The sequence below is a fragment of the Rhinoderma darwinii genome, chromosome 11 (genome assembly GCF_050947455.1).
Source record: "Rhinoderma darwinii isolate aRhiDar2 chromosome 11, aRhiDar2.hap1, whole genome shotgun sequence".
Lineage (NCBI taxonomy): Eukaryota > Metazoa > Chordata > Amphibia > Anura > Rhinodermatidae > Rhinoderma > Rhinoderma darwinii.
In genome coordinates, this window is record NC_134697.1 from 41,717,880 (window position 1) to 41,734,419 (window position 16,540).

General features: G+C 40.5%; 1 protein-coding gene across 19 annotated transcripts in view; it reads left to right on the forward strand.

Moving 5' to 3' along the window:
• Positions 1–16,540, forward strand: part of ANK3 (ankyrin 3) — a 520,456-nt gene that overhangs the window by 422,016 nt on the left and 81,900 nt on the right. For 18 of the 19 annotated variants that reach the window (XM_075841157.1, XM_075841158.1, XM_075841153.1 and 15 more), the window contains one exon: positions 10,416–10,539. In XM_075841157.1, the coding sequence (XP_075697272.1) occupies positions 10,416–10,539 (124 nt within the window). Of the gene's footprint in view, positions 1–10,415; positions 10,540–13,957; positions 13,966–16,540 lie in introns of those variants that run through there. The other variant, XM_075841167.1, reaches the window with a different exon arrangement.

The following is a 16,540-nucleotide window of genomic DNA, read 5'->3' on the forward strand; positions in this document are numbered from 1 at the left end:
AAACCTTTAGGTTAATAAAATAACATTCCAACGTATAGAGGTATTTCTGGCTTCTTGTATAAGATTGTATCTTTTTTCTCTTTGTAAAGTCATGTATGCAGATTTATACGTCTTTTGAATAAGGAGTGTTCACAACTTTGTATCAAACAGAACATCTCATAATATTATATAATATGCAGTATAAAATAAACATTGTAGCAAAAGATTATTAGTACAAGCTGACCCACTGCATTACAGATGTCCCTGACTAGTGACTACAGCTGCAGAGAGGGGACTGTACCTTTAAGGCTCAGATTACGAGGAAAAAAAAAATCCACACCCCTTAGCAGATACCTATTTACATACAAATACTTCAAGGGCTCATTATTACACCATTCACTGCTTGCAGAGTTTTGTCAAAGAAGTTTTGTAACCCAATCAGGAGAAGCTTTAAATGGATGTGTGCTGGGCGATCAGAGATCATATGCCAGAGGTCTGATGACTGCTCTGTATCTTCTTATGGGGGGAGTTGTTTGTGTCACTCTATATTGGAACACAAAATTTAAAGGGACTTTGGTCTTTGCGGATTATTTCTGCTGGAGCTGAACACTGAAATGTCTGGAACATATTGCTTGTCACATGGAGAAGTTAACATGACCCTGCGGAATTAGTTTCTTTCCTGTGCTGTTTTGGATTAAATTTAATTCACTGCTTTAAGGACTACAAGGAATTTTTTCAGAAAAAAAGGAACATCTTGTAGCTCAAATGGCTCTTCTGATAACAAGTAAGATTTCCATACTGTACTGTACTGTTCATACGCACTCCCTGTGGCTCCTAAAATAAAATGGGAGAGGCGGAAAGATGATCTATTCTTTAGAAGTAGACTGGTGTGTGTGCTGGGTATTTTTAGATGGGTTCTGGCTAGTTAGAGTCGATCTGCGGCTTCCTGAATGGAAACTCTGGCTTTGAATTATGCCTGTAAACCAGAATGGAGAGATGGAGATTTACTTTAATTACAAGTCTCCATAAAGGGGAAATTGCTGGTTGTAAAAGAAAGCAGAGCGAGAATTTAGTTCCCTGAACTTTGCTTTACCTGCTATGGAAAAACCAATTAGGAGGGAAAGTACAGATAAAGGTTGTAGTCCTGTGTCCCTGCTGGAATGTGCTGCTGGTAACCTGAGGTGCAACTGTGCCCGAGTAACCCTTTGTCGTCTGCAGGCTTTTGTCATGGAATGAGAATGTCTTGAAAATGTTTATTGGATAATAGTTTAATTGGTTTATAGGACATGGTTTTTGTGGCTCAATGAAATCCATTCTGGCATGTCCGTTTAAGATATTTGAAAATAATTGTTGTCCTGGTCCTGGTTTAAGTTTAGCTGCAGAATTATCGATCTGTATTCTGCTCATGGCTCCTGCAGGACAGTGGCGGTGAATTTGACATTCCTTGCAGAGTTCTCATTGGATCCCTGCTCCACTACGTAAAGGGAATGACTCCAAATATAATGTGCTAGACAATGGCTGATAAGGCAATTCCTTAATTTTAAAGTGGTTCCAAGGTTGCGCTTTAGGACTCTTTCACGCGCAGGACGTAGAATAATTTTTTTATGGTGTTTTGCGTAGCGTGTTTTTCTGCAACACTTGAGCCAGGGGTTTGCTGGGAGTTCTGAAAATGATTCAAACTGTAAGTGTTTTTGGTGGTGTTTTAAAATGCCCCAAAAAAATCCTGTGTGAATTTAGCCTAAGGGTATGTTCACACGATGAGAGGCATTTACGTGTGAAAAGACAGACTGTTAAGGGTATGTTCACACGGCCTATTTACGGATGTAATTCGGGCGTTTTTGCCCTGAATTACGCCCGAAAATAGGGCCTCAATAGCGCTGACAAACCTCTGCCCATTGAAAGCAATGGGCAGACGTTTGTCTGTTCACACGAGGCGTAAATTTACGCGCCGCTGTCAAAAGACGGCGCGTAAATAGACGCCCGCGTCAAAGAAGTGACCTGTCACTTCTTTGGCCGTAATTAGAGCCGTTATTCATTGACTCCAATGAATAGCAGCGCTAATTACGGCCGTAATTCACGCGGCGTTCAAGCGCCTGCACATGCCGGTACGGCTGAAATTACGGGGATGTTTTCAGGCTGAAACATCCCCGTAATTTCAGCCGTTACGGACGCCCTCGTGTGAACATACCCTTACAGCTGCCTCGTTTCACACGTAAATGCTCCTCCTCGTAATTTACGAGGCGTCTGAGACGCTCTGAGACGCTCGTAAATCTTGAGCTGTGCTTCATTGAGTTCAATGAAGAACAGCTCAAATTACGTGGCAAAGAAGTGCCCTGCACCTCTTTGCCGAGGCAGTCAATTTATGTGTCGTCGTTTGACAGCTGTCAAACGACGACGCGTAAATTACAGGTCGTCTGCACAGTACGTCAGCAAACCCATTCAAATGAATGGGCAGATGTTTGCCGACGTATTGTAGCCCTATTTTCAGACGTAAAACGAGGCATATACGCCTCGTTTACGTCTGAAAATAGGTCGTGTGAACCCAGCCTAACTTGAAAGGTAATCGGTCGCCAGTCAGACCCTTTCAATAAAGAGTATCTATCTATGTATCTATCTATCTATCTAATCTATCGATCGATCGATCTGTGTCATGGCTTCTGTTTATGATCGAAGCTACAACGCAGTGGCGCATATAAGTCGTACAATGGATACAAACAGTGCTTGATTGATCCCAATCACTTAAATGGGGTATGTCTGGTTCCATCACTGTGTCCATCATTTTGACGGCAAGAATAGTGCTGCATGCTCCCCTATTCTTCAAATGTAACAGAGCTGCCAACAGGGGCCCCAAAAGGAGCTTCCGACAGCAGTGTGAACAGAGCCTAAGATGCTCATGGTATTGTGCTGCAGCTGGTGCTATTGCATTCAAAAACGTGTCATATGCTTATTATAAATAACTTCATAAATACTTTTTATTTAAAATAGTAACTTTTTGAGATGTAGCTGCTTTGTATTCTGTATACAAAGCATCTGTATCATTTGCGAAGACCTGAATCCGCCAGGTCTGCAGGACTGACTGCTTTGGTGACCTCCATGTCTCTGACATGCGGGATCCACCTGTAATCTATCACATCTAAGTTATAAACTTAGATGTGATCGATTGCAGCTTCAGGTCTTAGCGAACAATACAGCTGCTCTGTATACAGAATACAAAGCAGCTAAAAGTTACTATTTTAATAAAAAGTATTTATGAAGTTGCATTAAAGAGGCTCTGTCACCACATTATAAGTGCCCTATCTCCTACATAAGGAGATCGGCGCTGTAATGTAGGTGACAGTAATGCTTTTTATTTAATAAAATGATCTATTTTCACCCCTTTATTAGCGATTTTAGATTTATGCTAATGAGTTGCTTAATGCTCAAGTGGGCGTATTTTTACTTTAGACCAAGTGGGCGTTGTACAGAGGAGTGTATGACGCTGACCAATCAGTGACCAATCAGCATCATGCACTCCTCTCCATTCATTTAGGCAGCGCATAGGGATCCTGTTCGATCCTTATGTGCTGTTTTATACTGACACTTTAACAATACTGAAATGTTTAGACAGTGAATAGACATTCCACGGGACGTCTATTCACAATATCTGCACTTCATTACTGTTTTTGTGGTAGTTACAGCAGAGCAAAAGCGTAATCTCGTTGTAACCTTTCATTTACTGCGTAATCTCGCGAGATTACACTTCCTCTGCTGTAACTACCACAGACAGAGCAACGAAGTGCAGAGATTGTGAATAGACATCCTGTGGAATGTCTATTCACTGTCTAAACACTTCAGTATTGTTAATGTGTTGGTATAAAACAGCACATAAGGATCGAACAGGATCCCTATGCGCTGCCTAAATGAATGGAGAGGAGTGCATGACGCTGATTGGTCACTGATTGGTCAGCGTCATACATTCCTCTGTACAACGCCCACATTGTAATATACTTTGTATTGCTTAACAATTTTCAAGCTCTCTCTATTCTTTTTATTTTTGTTTAGATTCTAAAAACACGTCCTGACCTAGCATTTGATCCAAGGCAGGCAATTTAGGGTACGGTAAAGTAGATAAACGTACAGAAACTAAATTTCTCTCCACCTAAAATGATGTTCTAAAATGTCAAAGAAACATATCAGAAGAGCATATCTGTGGAGTCCATGACCATGGACCCGATTATCTGATATGGAGGTCAATGAGGGTGGAGGTGCCTTTTTATATGGCCGGATAGGAAACTATAATGGCTCATTAAAATGAGCGTGATTCTCGTCTGTGTGCTGTGCGTTGAAACAACGCTCAGCACACGGCCCCATTGATTTTAATGGGGCTATTCACACATTCGTGAGTTTTCACGCAGCGAGTGTCCGTGAAACTCACTGCATGTTCTATATTGGTGACGCACCTAGCCACCCCTTGAAGTCAATGGGTGCGTGAAAACCACGGACAGCACATGGATGCCCATCCGTGTGCTGTCTGTGTTTTACGCATCAATTACATTGTATAAAAAAGTGAAAAACATTCCACCCGCACAACACACTGATGCATAACCCAACGCACACGGACCAGTTTTACGCATGTAAATCTGTCACGCTCGTGTGAATATAGCCTAAGGGTTAGGGCTTATTTAGATGAACGTGATATACGTTCGTGCAACGTGCGTGATTTTCACGCGTGTCGCACGGACCTATGTTAGTCTATGGGGCCGTGCAGACAGTCCGTGATTTTTACGCAGCGTGTGTCCACTGCGTAAAACTCACGACATGTCCATTATGTGTGCATTGTTCGCGCATCACACACCCATTGAAGTCAATGGGTGCGTGAAAATCACGTGCAGCACACGGAAGCACTTCCGTGTGACGTGCGTGATTCGCGCAACAGCAGTAAAAAGTATGAATGAAAGCCGAAAAGCACCACGTGCTTTTCTGTTTACAAACCTACAAACAGAGTGTCATAATGATGGCGGCTGCGCGAAAATCACACAGCCATACATCATACGAGTGTGACACACAGAGCTGTTATGTAACTTTTGCGCGCGTGTAAATCCGGCCTTAGCATGATGCATTGATATCATTGTACATGAATTCTCCTTATAGCGATCTATTGAATGTAACCATGTAAATCAACATTGTTCTGCCCTCAGCCACAGTCCTTACAGGGGTTTCCCATAATCTATATTTATCACCTATCCACTGGATCGGTGGGGGTCCAACCTCTGGGGCACAAACCGATTCTGAGAACGGGCTTACCTGGCGCTATCTTCAGCAGCCCATAGAACACTAATGGAGCGGTGGCCAAGCATGCGCAGTACCGCTCCATTCATATGGGGGTAAAGCGACTGCCAGTCAAGCCCGTTCTCGGGAATGGTGGGGGTCCCAGCGGTCGGACCCCCATTGATTTGATATTTATCACCTATTCTGTGGATAGGTGATAAATACCGATTAAGGGAAAACCCCTTTGAGATGTGATTTCAGGTAATAAATGTTGACCACGTGTAAATTATACCAGTTCTCATTCTGTTAAACTTTTATTATTACCAAAAGTGGTATTTCCCTTTAATTGCTTTCTAAAGCCGGACATACACTACAGATTTCAGATGGCCATTAACAGGACCACCTCACAGTTGGTCATTGAAGGTTGTCATTCTGGGTGACCACTCCATAAGTTAAACTTGCAGTTTGATCTCTGCCTTGATCTGTAACCTGGGCTGCCAATGACTAAAAAAACCATTAACTTTTCCACACATATCTACTGGTGTCAGTCAAACTGTATTGTTTAGGCTTCGTTCACATATCCGTCAGGGCTCTATTCGGACGTTCCGTCTGAGGTTTCCGTCAGAATACAGCCCTGACTGACACAATCGGAAACCAAAGTTTTCCGTTTCCATCACCATTGATTTCAATGGTGACTGATCCGGTCCCAATGGTTTCCGTTTGTCTCAGTTGTGTAAGGGTTCCATAGTTTTGACGGAATCAATAGCGTAGTATATGAACGAAGCCTTAGCCAGCTTAAAAAGACTGTTAGAGATAAGAAAAACAGGACTGCTTTCTTCCAGAAATAGCTCCACTCCTGTGCATGTCTATGTGTGGTATTGCAGCTCAGCCTCATTCATGTGATTGGAGAAGAGCTATATTACCACATACAGCCCACAGGCAAGAGTGGTGGTGGTTCTGGTAGAAAGCCGCCATGTTTTTTTTATCTCCTACAACCCCTTTAAGTTTTCTTCCAGTGAGCTTGGTATCAGGTTCTTGGTTTTGTTTTTTTATTATTTGATATCATGTAACATGGGTATATGACATGAAGAGCAAGTCTTCAGCTGCTCCAAATAGATATGTTATACTGTATATCACTTGTTCCTGTGGAAACAGATCTAGTGAAATGACTTTGAACAGATAAATATCTACTTAAGGGAATTCTTATTATTAAAGAATGGGCACGAAATGTTTTAGGAAATTAGAAAATGTTTTAGAAGCTGTAAGTGGGTACGGTTAACTTCACACAGGGGTTCTGTCTGGCATTTTAAACTTCATGAAACAACCCAGGTAAATACATCAGCGGTTTTTAGATGTAACATTCATTTTTGTATGGTGTTTTAACATGCATTTTTGTTAAAGTTTTTTATTTAGCGTCCTTTTGTACTGTATGTGAGTTTTCCTGTTGTTTTTTTTTAAGTCCTATTGAGAAGTCTATGGGGAAAAAAATCGCCCCCAAAACGCTATTGACCCCTGAAACTCTACAAAATGCCACAATTGTGACACAATACGCTGTGTATGTAGTCTCTTATATTTTACCATAAACGCAGCATTTTTTTTTTTTTTTTTTTGGGGGGGGGGGGGGTGGGATATGTGCAAAGAAACACTGAAATTACGAGTAAATGCTGTGTGAGAATCCGGTCTAAAGAAAGTTTAGCAGTCTACACGGTGCACGTATCCTCTCAAATACACTGCATTATGTTTGCAAAGCAAAGTAAACATTTCAACATTGTTTTTATATATCATTATAGATTGACACTGAGCTCGAATGATACTGAACAGACAATTGTGGTTAACCTTTGTGTGGGCAGAAACCAATTAATGACTGTTTACCGCTCATGAAGAGGATGTGTTCCTCTATCTACTTTTGTTCAGTCACTTGTTCACCCCTGAAGTGATTCATGCTAATACTAGCCTACATCAAGACGCAATCGTAAGGTTCGTTCTACTCTGGCCCATTTTGGCCGTAACAAAGAGCGCCGATCAACGTGACAGCTCATTGATCGGCGCTCGTTCGCTGCTTCCACAAGAAGCCAGTATGGGGCACGAGCGTTCGTTACTACGATTGCTCGTCCCCATACATTTCTGTCATGTCGGCAGCGCGTCTCCCTGTTTTGTGAAATTTCAACTGCATTGCACTTTCGGTGCTAAAGGTAATTAAACGGTATTCTGCCTGTACTATGGAATTACTACTTGTGCAATTACTGGATGTAGAATATATTCTTTAAAATAGGTTTGAGGTCAACCTTGCTCCCATAATTGCCAATGAGCCAAACTTTTGCAGATTTATTTTATGAAATGTCCCTGTTTTCCAGTACTGACCAGTGGAGCTCATCACATGCTGATCAAGTGTATCGTTTTTTGGGGTTCCTTAAATATCCAGCTAGAGGGGTGGACCACAGACTAGTTACAGAATTAATACCCCCAATCTGACACTACATGTGTCTTCAAACATTCTAAGGCCTCCTTCACACCTACAATATTTGGGGAATTTAAACTTCATCTAAAAATGCTAACGTTATTATAATGTACAGCGTTTTTTAAGCAGCTTTTAGCGGCATTGTTTCAGTGACATTCTGTACATGCTTTTTTCTGGTGTTTTTGAAGTAGAGAAGCCTATAGGAAAAAATGCCTGAAAAAACTCCATACCCAGAGCATGCCACGTTTATTTAAAAAAAAAATGCCACGGACCACAATATTGCCTCAAAAACACCACAAACCAAAAGTGTAGTGCACTTTATATTTTACTATAGACTTCAATGTAACATTTAGTCGCACTAAAAAACGCAGCAAAAACACTGCATTAGAAATACACAAAAACACTGGGGTCTCGTGGGGAGATGCGGGCCAGCGCTCACAGATCTATGGCTGCGGCCGTCGGGGGAGGGGGTGAGTAATCCTGACGGTCCGCGGCCGTGGACGCTACACCAGCCTAAGACTTTTTTAACTGCCCTTTATCAGGTGTAAATGTTTGAGAGCAAATTCTAGAATATAATAAATAATACCAGTCATCAAGGCCTTATAATGCCTAGTTATTGCATCTATTTAAATCCCAAATGCATCCTGGATATTTTATGCATCCACTTGTGGTAAGACCGATATTTGTATATATTTGTAATTCATATTGAAATAAGATCATAGCATAAACTCCGGAGAATGATTCTCCCCTCTTCCTTCCTTCCTTTAAATAACACATGAGAATACAAATATTTGCAGAAACAAATGAGGAATATGGAAAATGCTGTGAAAATATTGATGAGTGATGCATCCTATGTTTTTACATTGATGCTGAAAAGTTTTAATAGATTGCCCTGTATTCATTCACGGTTCTAAAGTGTTTCGACGTGTGTTGTCTATTGGGTGACTGTTTTCCACATTAGCCAAGTATTGGGCTAACACATAGCAACCATTCATTCTTATATTGGCCATACACAGGTAGATGTACAGGGGTCTGGTCCTTTCCTTTCTATGAGGAAAAGGAAGGATAAAGTCATTGCATCAGGGCCGGAATATAAATAGGGCAGGGGCCTAGGGGCTTCCATCACCAAGTTCTCTCCAGTCCTTCCAGCTCCCCCCAGGAGCAAGACATGGGACTTTGTAAGGGTAAGAACACACAGGGCAGTGGCCACATGCGGCTGAAACTACGCCCCAATGCAGTGGCAAATAGCGATTTTGCCGTTAATTGTGGGTATTCACCACCGCACGGGGGTGTGGATTTTTCCGATTGCGGTTGCCACCCTGTGGGTTTTTACCCTAATGCTCTCATATGCGGTGATTGGAAACTCCATATCCATAGCTCCATATCCAAATATTCCTTGAACTGTAGGCTTGTTGAGTAAATAATTGTGTGTGTGTGTGTGTGTGTGTGTGTGTGTGTGTGTGTGTGTGTGTGTGTGTGTATATGCATTATAAAGTATTGATCATTCAACAAAAGTTATTAATGTGCCTTTGTAATACACACTTTATAAGCTCCAGTTTCATCCCACACTCTGAAAACATATTGATAGATTAGTTGGTTTCCTTTGACCATGGTGCATGTGTTTGAGATAGGGAATTTTGATTATCATGGGGGACGGGGACTGATGTGAATGGCGATAATCTCTTATAGTGCTGTGGAATATGTTGGCGCTATACAAACAATGGAAACAAATAAGTTAACATCTTCTTCCTCTGATGAGTATGCAAAAAAATTGGATTAATATGGTAACAGGTATTTATTTTATTAGGATAAGTCAACTGCCAAAACTGAAGTCATACAATTTTGGTACGGTGTCCATATGGCGGCATGATATTGCTTTGCATTGCCAAGGGTGAAACCCACTACAAAAATATGGAAGAAATCGTCGACGCGCAGGAAAATACTGAAGTATACATGAAAATCTGTTCAGATTTTTTCTGCAGTATGTAAATGGGGTTTCATAAAATCCCATTCCCTTACATTTTAAGGCCCTTTTACACAGGCCAATGATGAGGTGAATGAGCGCTCGTTCCCGACCATTGACCCGTGTAAACATGGCAGAGATGAGCCGATGAACAAGCAAACACTTGTTTGTCAGCTGATCGGATCTTTTATGCTGAAATACAGGGGATGTGCTACCGACAATATGATAACTATATGGGGATGAATGATCGTATTAGTGATCGTTCTTCCCCATATAGCCACGATCATGGCTCCATGCAAATGGGTGAAATGAGCGCCAGTCGAAATGTCATGATCGTCGATCAGCGATTGTAAAACCAGCTTTCCTGCACTTCGTTTCCGATCTTTGGTGTGGAATCTGTACCAAAAATCTAAAACTGGATGTCTTTCGTTATTTGTTGCAAATTGAAAACAGAATTATGAGGCAGTAATGTACAAAAGGTATTAGTGTATCCATTAGATGTAGTATGAGGCTTCACAACAGAGCTACCTCACAGTAACACCTTTTTTTTTTTTTTTTAGCATGTATCCTCATAACATCCGGGGGCCCAGTTATCTTTGTGTTCTTGCTGGTGTGCATTATTGAGATTTCTGTATGGAAAATGTCCTAGGGCTCTGTCATGTCATTGATTAAATGTCGGAGCGCTTACAATGATAATCGACTAACTCATCATCATAAGGGCTTGTATGAGGTGGTGCTGGTAGTTAAACAGTCAGTCTTCTTTCTTAGGTGAAGATGCAATGACAGGTGACACTGACAAATACCTTGGACCACAAGATCTGAAAGAACTAGGGGATGATTCTTTGCCCCAAGAAGGATACATGGGCTTCAGCCTAGGAGCCAGATCGGCCAGGTAAGTCTCCGTATGGTGGCACTGGATTCCATATTACACCATTGACTTACGTTTTTCCATTTTTCTTCTGTTTTGAGCCTCTACTTCATAATCATGAGAAATCACAAAATCGCTGTACGCTACCTGGGAGTCTCATGTGTGTACATGGTATTAATTAATCTATTAAAAAGCATTGTTAGAATAAGCACTGGATCTTCCTTGCCGGAGTCGTGGAGTATAGGACAGTGTTTGGCAGCAGTTAAATAATGGAGGTTAAGCGATGTTCTTTTATTTCTTCTCTATTGTTTTTTTTTTTGTCTTGGCTTAAATAAACACATGCATGTGAAATCATGTACATATACCTGAAGCAGGGATCCATTATGAATTCATTTGCAGTCACGTATTAGTATATGGTCATATGGATGTATTCTTATTATATGTAGACAATAAAATCAATCTATATATTTGTACATACACCATATCAAAGTGTGTCTTGAATAGGCTGAGATCTCCACTACACTTTTGCTTCGACCAGGGACATCACCACACTGGAAGATCAGTAGGATGCTATACAGCCATCATATTTTAAGGGTGTCCAAAGTCTTCACATTGTGTCACATCAAACTGTACATGGCACAAGGCAATATGGTCGCATAGAGGTGGAGTGCAATTTTCTTATGATCTGAAGGCCAAGCTAAACTAATTGAACAAGTGAGACTGCCCACTATGTAACAGTCAACAGCAGCCACATATTACTATGTACAGAACATCACAGGGTCGACAGAGCTTCAAGGGATTGACCAGGATTAGATAAAGGGTAATAGTGCCATTCTTGTGCTTGGGCCGCGTCTGATATTGCAGCTCAGTTACATTTACTTGAATGGGGATGAGCTGCAATACAGTGGCGCTGTTCTTAAATAACCTTTAACATGTGTAAAATACTACAATTTGGGGTATTTCTACAGAAAACTTTCAGAATTGGATGCCATTACATTTAAAATGTTCCAGATATTCCCCAGTTAACGATTAGATATAGCGTGACAGGCCTCAACCTTCACACAATCTTAAGGCGCTTTTACACCGTCTGATACTGGCCGGAAAAACAAGGTTTTTACTGCATGTCAATCGGCGCTCGTTTGCTCCATTCACAAGTAGCAACGATTGATAATGTATGGTGACGAATGGTTGTTAATACGATGATTCGTCCCCAGGCATTTGCATCATGTCGGCAGCACATCACCCTATTTACACAGCAAGATGTTCTGCCTACTAGCGACCGTTTTTGGGCGGCATTAAAAGATCCGTTCAGCCGATGAACAAGCCTTTGCTCATTCATTGGCTGAACTTTGCCCTGTTTACACAGAGAAATGATCGGAAACGAGTGTTTGTACGAATTCTCGTTTGCCCGATCATTGACCGGTGAAAAGCCCTTAACTTCGATACTGCCATATGTTTTATTTTAGCATCTTCTTTTCGAAGGATCCACTATATAGACAGGAGAGCAAACTAGAAATACAGATCAGTTTCTGTGCTTGGATTTCTGGAGAAACCAAACACACATCAGTTTATCAGGATATTACACTTTGCACTTGGAATTCAGGCCTGTTAAAGCTCTCCTGTCTGAGATATTGTGCTTTGTAGTCTCTGGAGTTCTGCGAGTGCCAGGATATAGCCATACATTCTCTGTGAAGCTTATTCCAAGCCCAACACAAAACCCGGCACTGTGTCGGCACTGCCAGTGTTTTGGATTACTGTACAGCATTGTATTTGCTGATGGGCCAATGTACTGCCGCCTATTAAAAGTAAAAGCCCTACAGACCTTACAAGTAAAAATCAAGAAATACACGCAAGAATTTTAATGCCACCCAATATGATATGAAGTCTCTTTCTACAATCCATAGTGTCGTTTATAAAAGTTGTCTTTTTAATAGACCCACCCAATTGTTCATTGGTTAATATAACACGTATATGACCAATACCGGATTTACATGTTAGGAGCCTAGTACAGAATATCTGGCGTGAAAGACTCCGCCCATCTATTAGGCCACACCTCATGTCATAAGTTATTTACGTGTTTAGTTGCTCTTACAAAATAATGCATGTCTCACATCATCTAGCACCCTCTAGTCCTACAAAGAAACTTATGCTTGCACATTCCTGTATATAAGAATCAATCTTTATTGAAATTTCTTATTAAAAAATTCACATGACGTTTAAAAAGATTCCACAAACAAACAAGATAGGACAGCTCACTGAGGTAATAACCGTAACAGACCCCAAGGTATACAGAACCATACAATACAAGTTATGTGAAAGTGCCCAATAGGAACAATAAATAGATATGCAGTACAAAGATATTCAGTGCAAAAATAATTGTAGCAGCAAGTCTGGTACTATGTACAGTATATGAAAAGAGGCACTAACATACCAATTGTGGTACTAGAGCAACAACACAGTGGAGCTCCGTCTACCCTTTCGCGTGTTTTGGCACAAACCGCCTTTGCCTGGGGGGTGGTGCTATGTGCATGCCGTGGATATTTTAATAAAAACTAGCCAATCCACTGTTTGATGCCCAGATGGAGATGTCCCACTTCTGGAGCACAGAGACCACAAGGCACGGGGGAGCAGAGACATGTCAGCGCAACATGTGACGTGGAGTCATGGCACCGTCTCGATCCTTACCCTTGGGCATCAAGCTCTCTTGATGCCCAAGTTCTAGAATGTGCACCACCGGTGCTGTTGCTTTCACTTTTTATTCCCTGTAAAGGAAGCACTAATTCTTAATAGTGGTGGCCGGTCACAAAGCAATTGTCAATCCTGTGTGACAGGCGTCATTACAGCAACAATAAACGCTTTCCTTTAGCACATGGAAACACTCATTAGATAATGATACCTACAGCATTATTAACATCCCAGACAGCATCTCTGCCTGTACAAAGAAATAGAAATTCATAAATTGCAACCTCCCCCTGGTCAGTGGTGCCGTAGACGACTGCCTACTCTGCCTACCCCTCGTCCCAGCCCTGCTTATGTGCCTATAGAAAATCCGGCCCCGGATATTACACTCTACACTTGGGTACTAGTAATATATGATATGCAGGTTATCAATGTTAGACTTTACAAATAAAAGTGCATATTACCTTATATCTAATGCATTGAATTGAAGCTTTCATTCATCAAATTTTTATCCTATATCCGCTTTTACATATCAAGTCACAATTTTCATGTTATACACATAATATACATTATAAAATGTCTGTACGTAGCTTAGAAGATATTATATTAATGATCAATTTGCATATATATTTGTGTATAACATGTACAGAGAAGTCAAATATCAACTGCTTGTCCATTTATAGTTTTTACATTTGCTGCATCTGATTTTTTTACTTTACTTTTTTTTTTCCTTGTTCAAAATTAATTTCTTTAAACTAGTCCTAAAATCAGGTAAGAAGGCATGTAATCCATCGATTCAGACTGTTGCTTTAACTCATTGTCTTTCATATTAGTCATTATTGTGCTGTGGCGTGGCAATTTTTTTCTTCATTTCTAGATTTGGAAAGTTGTGGTTTTACGTTCTTTACATTTTCCCCATTACTGGAGGAAAGTTTTTTTCATTCATCATAACTGGTTTAAAGCAGCTTTTCCTGTTTATTAATTTTTTTGAAAATCAATCTTAATATTAAGAGTTTATAAGTGGGTTGAGGCCATTTTATGTGTACATTTTTGGGTGGCTTATTCCATATTTGGTTTATCACAGCCTTTCATTTTATTAAGGACCAGTGATGTAGTTATATGTCCTACCCTAGCTGACATCTGGATCCATCTGCAGTTCTTGATTCACAATTTTTTTTTTTTTAACCCAAAATTAGAAATGTATATAGAAAGGACTTTTATAAATTGAATCCTTGCTTTGGTTATTCAAAATGAAAGCATAACTGAACTGTGTAAATATGGCAAGGCTCACACTGCATTTGGGGTCAATGTTCGCCGTATACCCGGTCATATTCTCCCGACACATACGTGTAATGTGCCAAAAGGTGTGCTTTTGGCATATGTTTGGTTGGTTTATATCGGTATACCTTTGCCTAAACTGTATTAAAAAAAAAATAATTATACTGCATGATATACATCCTTTATTAATGGGTGTGAATGGCAGACATATACAACTGCATCGGCATACTGTCATATGTCGGGGGCATATGCTTGGCAAATCATTTCAAACGATCCAGTGGAACTTATTGCCTAACCTAGCCTAAGAACTATTAGGGTGCCGTCACATGTGGCAGATTTTGTTGCAGAAATTTCCGTTTCAGTCATCTGGATGGAGTTGTTTCTGCAGCAGGTGCAGGGATTTCTGCAAGTTCCATTCAGATGAATGGAACGGATTTTTAGTCGCAGAAGAATCCTGCAACAAAATCTGCTTCATGGGACTGTACCCTTAATGGCTGCGAGGGGCTTGTATCATTAATTGTTTTTTTTGGGCCTCAACTTGTAAGCCATTATTTGTTTTTGCTTTTTTTTTTTATACCCACATTTGAAGAATACACCAAAATGGGCTTTTAGTAATTCAGTAATACTGGTTCCTGATGATTTGATAAACTGCACCAATACATAGGCAGTTCCTCGAAATGCCTGCCTTAAGTGGTACAGACAAAAAGCAGAGCCTAAAAAGTTGAAAGCTAAGTGGTTACTTTGTGCAGCTGCTCCACTTTTTGCAGGCACTATTTCAACAACTTAATGTTGCACCATAAAATGGCCAAACCCACAAATACCAAGCATATTCTAAGAGAAAATAAAGGCGAAAAATCCTTAAATGACCATCGTGTTTATTAATACATGAAATGCTGCTCATGTAAGGCTTAGTGTTCTAATGTGTGTCGAGGAAGGAGTTCTTGTGTAAGATATACTGCCTAAATAACGTACAATAATGTATGTCATAATCTACTTCTGATCATGACTTCCAAATCACAATTGAAGCAACGTCCATTCAGAAGTCAAAGATCACATCTTCTTTAGAAACTAGGCAAGGGCCCCAATGTATTCCCAATTTTACAGAAAACGTCTTTTTATTAAATATTAGATTCCTGATACCTCCTTCAACCGGATAAGGGATTATGTCACTATCAATGGTTTATCTGCCCGGTACATATACTGTGAAGGGATGTAATGCTTAGGTTCACACTGCATGTTGGCAGCGTAAGATCTTAAAGGGGGTGTAAGTATAAGGCCTCATGCACAAGGTAGAGCCCCATAGTACAGGGCCAGAAGACCTGCTGACATATGGCACTCAGTTGAGTGCTGTACGCCAGAGATAACCGCATGCTACAATTTTTTTTTACAAAATTCAACAGAAAAAAAAACCTACATATGCCTCCGTATCAAACCGAAGGCATATAGAGGTACAGTCGGACCCCCTGCACTTCTATGGATATGTATTACGGCTCCAAACAATCATAATACTGCCGTCTGCTTTAGGAAAATCTTTATACTTCTCCTTTGAATCCAATCCTGGTTTTGGTTTCAAAAAGCATGGGACAAACAAATTGTATTGACAAGGCAGTGTCTATAAATGCGGTTTTCCTTATAAAAAAACAAACAAACAGTATCAGATCCCAGAGAGTCCATAAGGATTAAACTTTCCAATTCTTCTCCTTTATGTTCCCCCTTTACCTTTAGGTACAGAAAACTCTAGGGTAGACCATGTTTGAGGGCAATATGTGAAGTTCTTAGTGGTCAATTGTCAGATTTACTAATCTGAAGATAATAAAATCATTTTTTTAAGTTTAATCGCTGACCATTTAGCCCCGGGTTCCACAAGATTCTTTGGAAACCCCTCAATTTTGTTCTGACAACATAAAGAACTGTGAAGTGCATGTACCGGATTGAAGTGAGAGTGACTTAGTGGTTGTTTAGTGTTATGTTTGCTTTGCCTATTAGATGTAGGGTTTGGCTTGGATTCTACCAATCATGTATCTTCCAGGGTCCCATTCTCATATGACACAAACTTTACTATAAAACT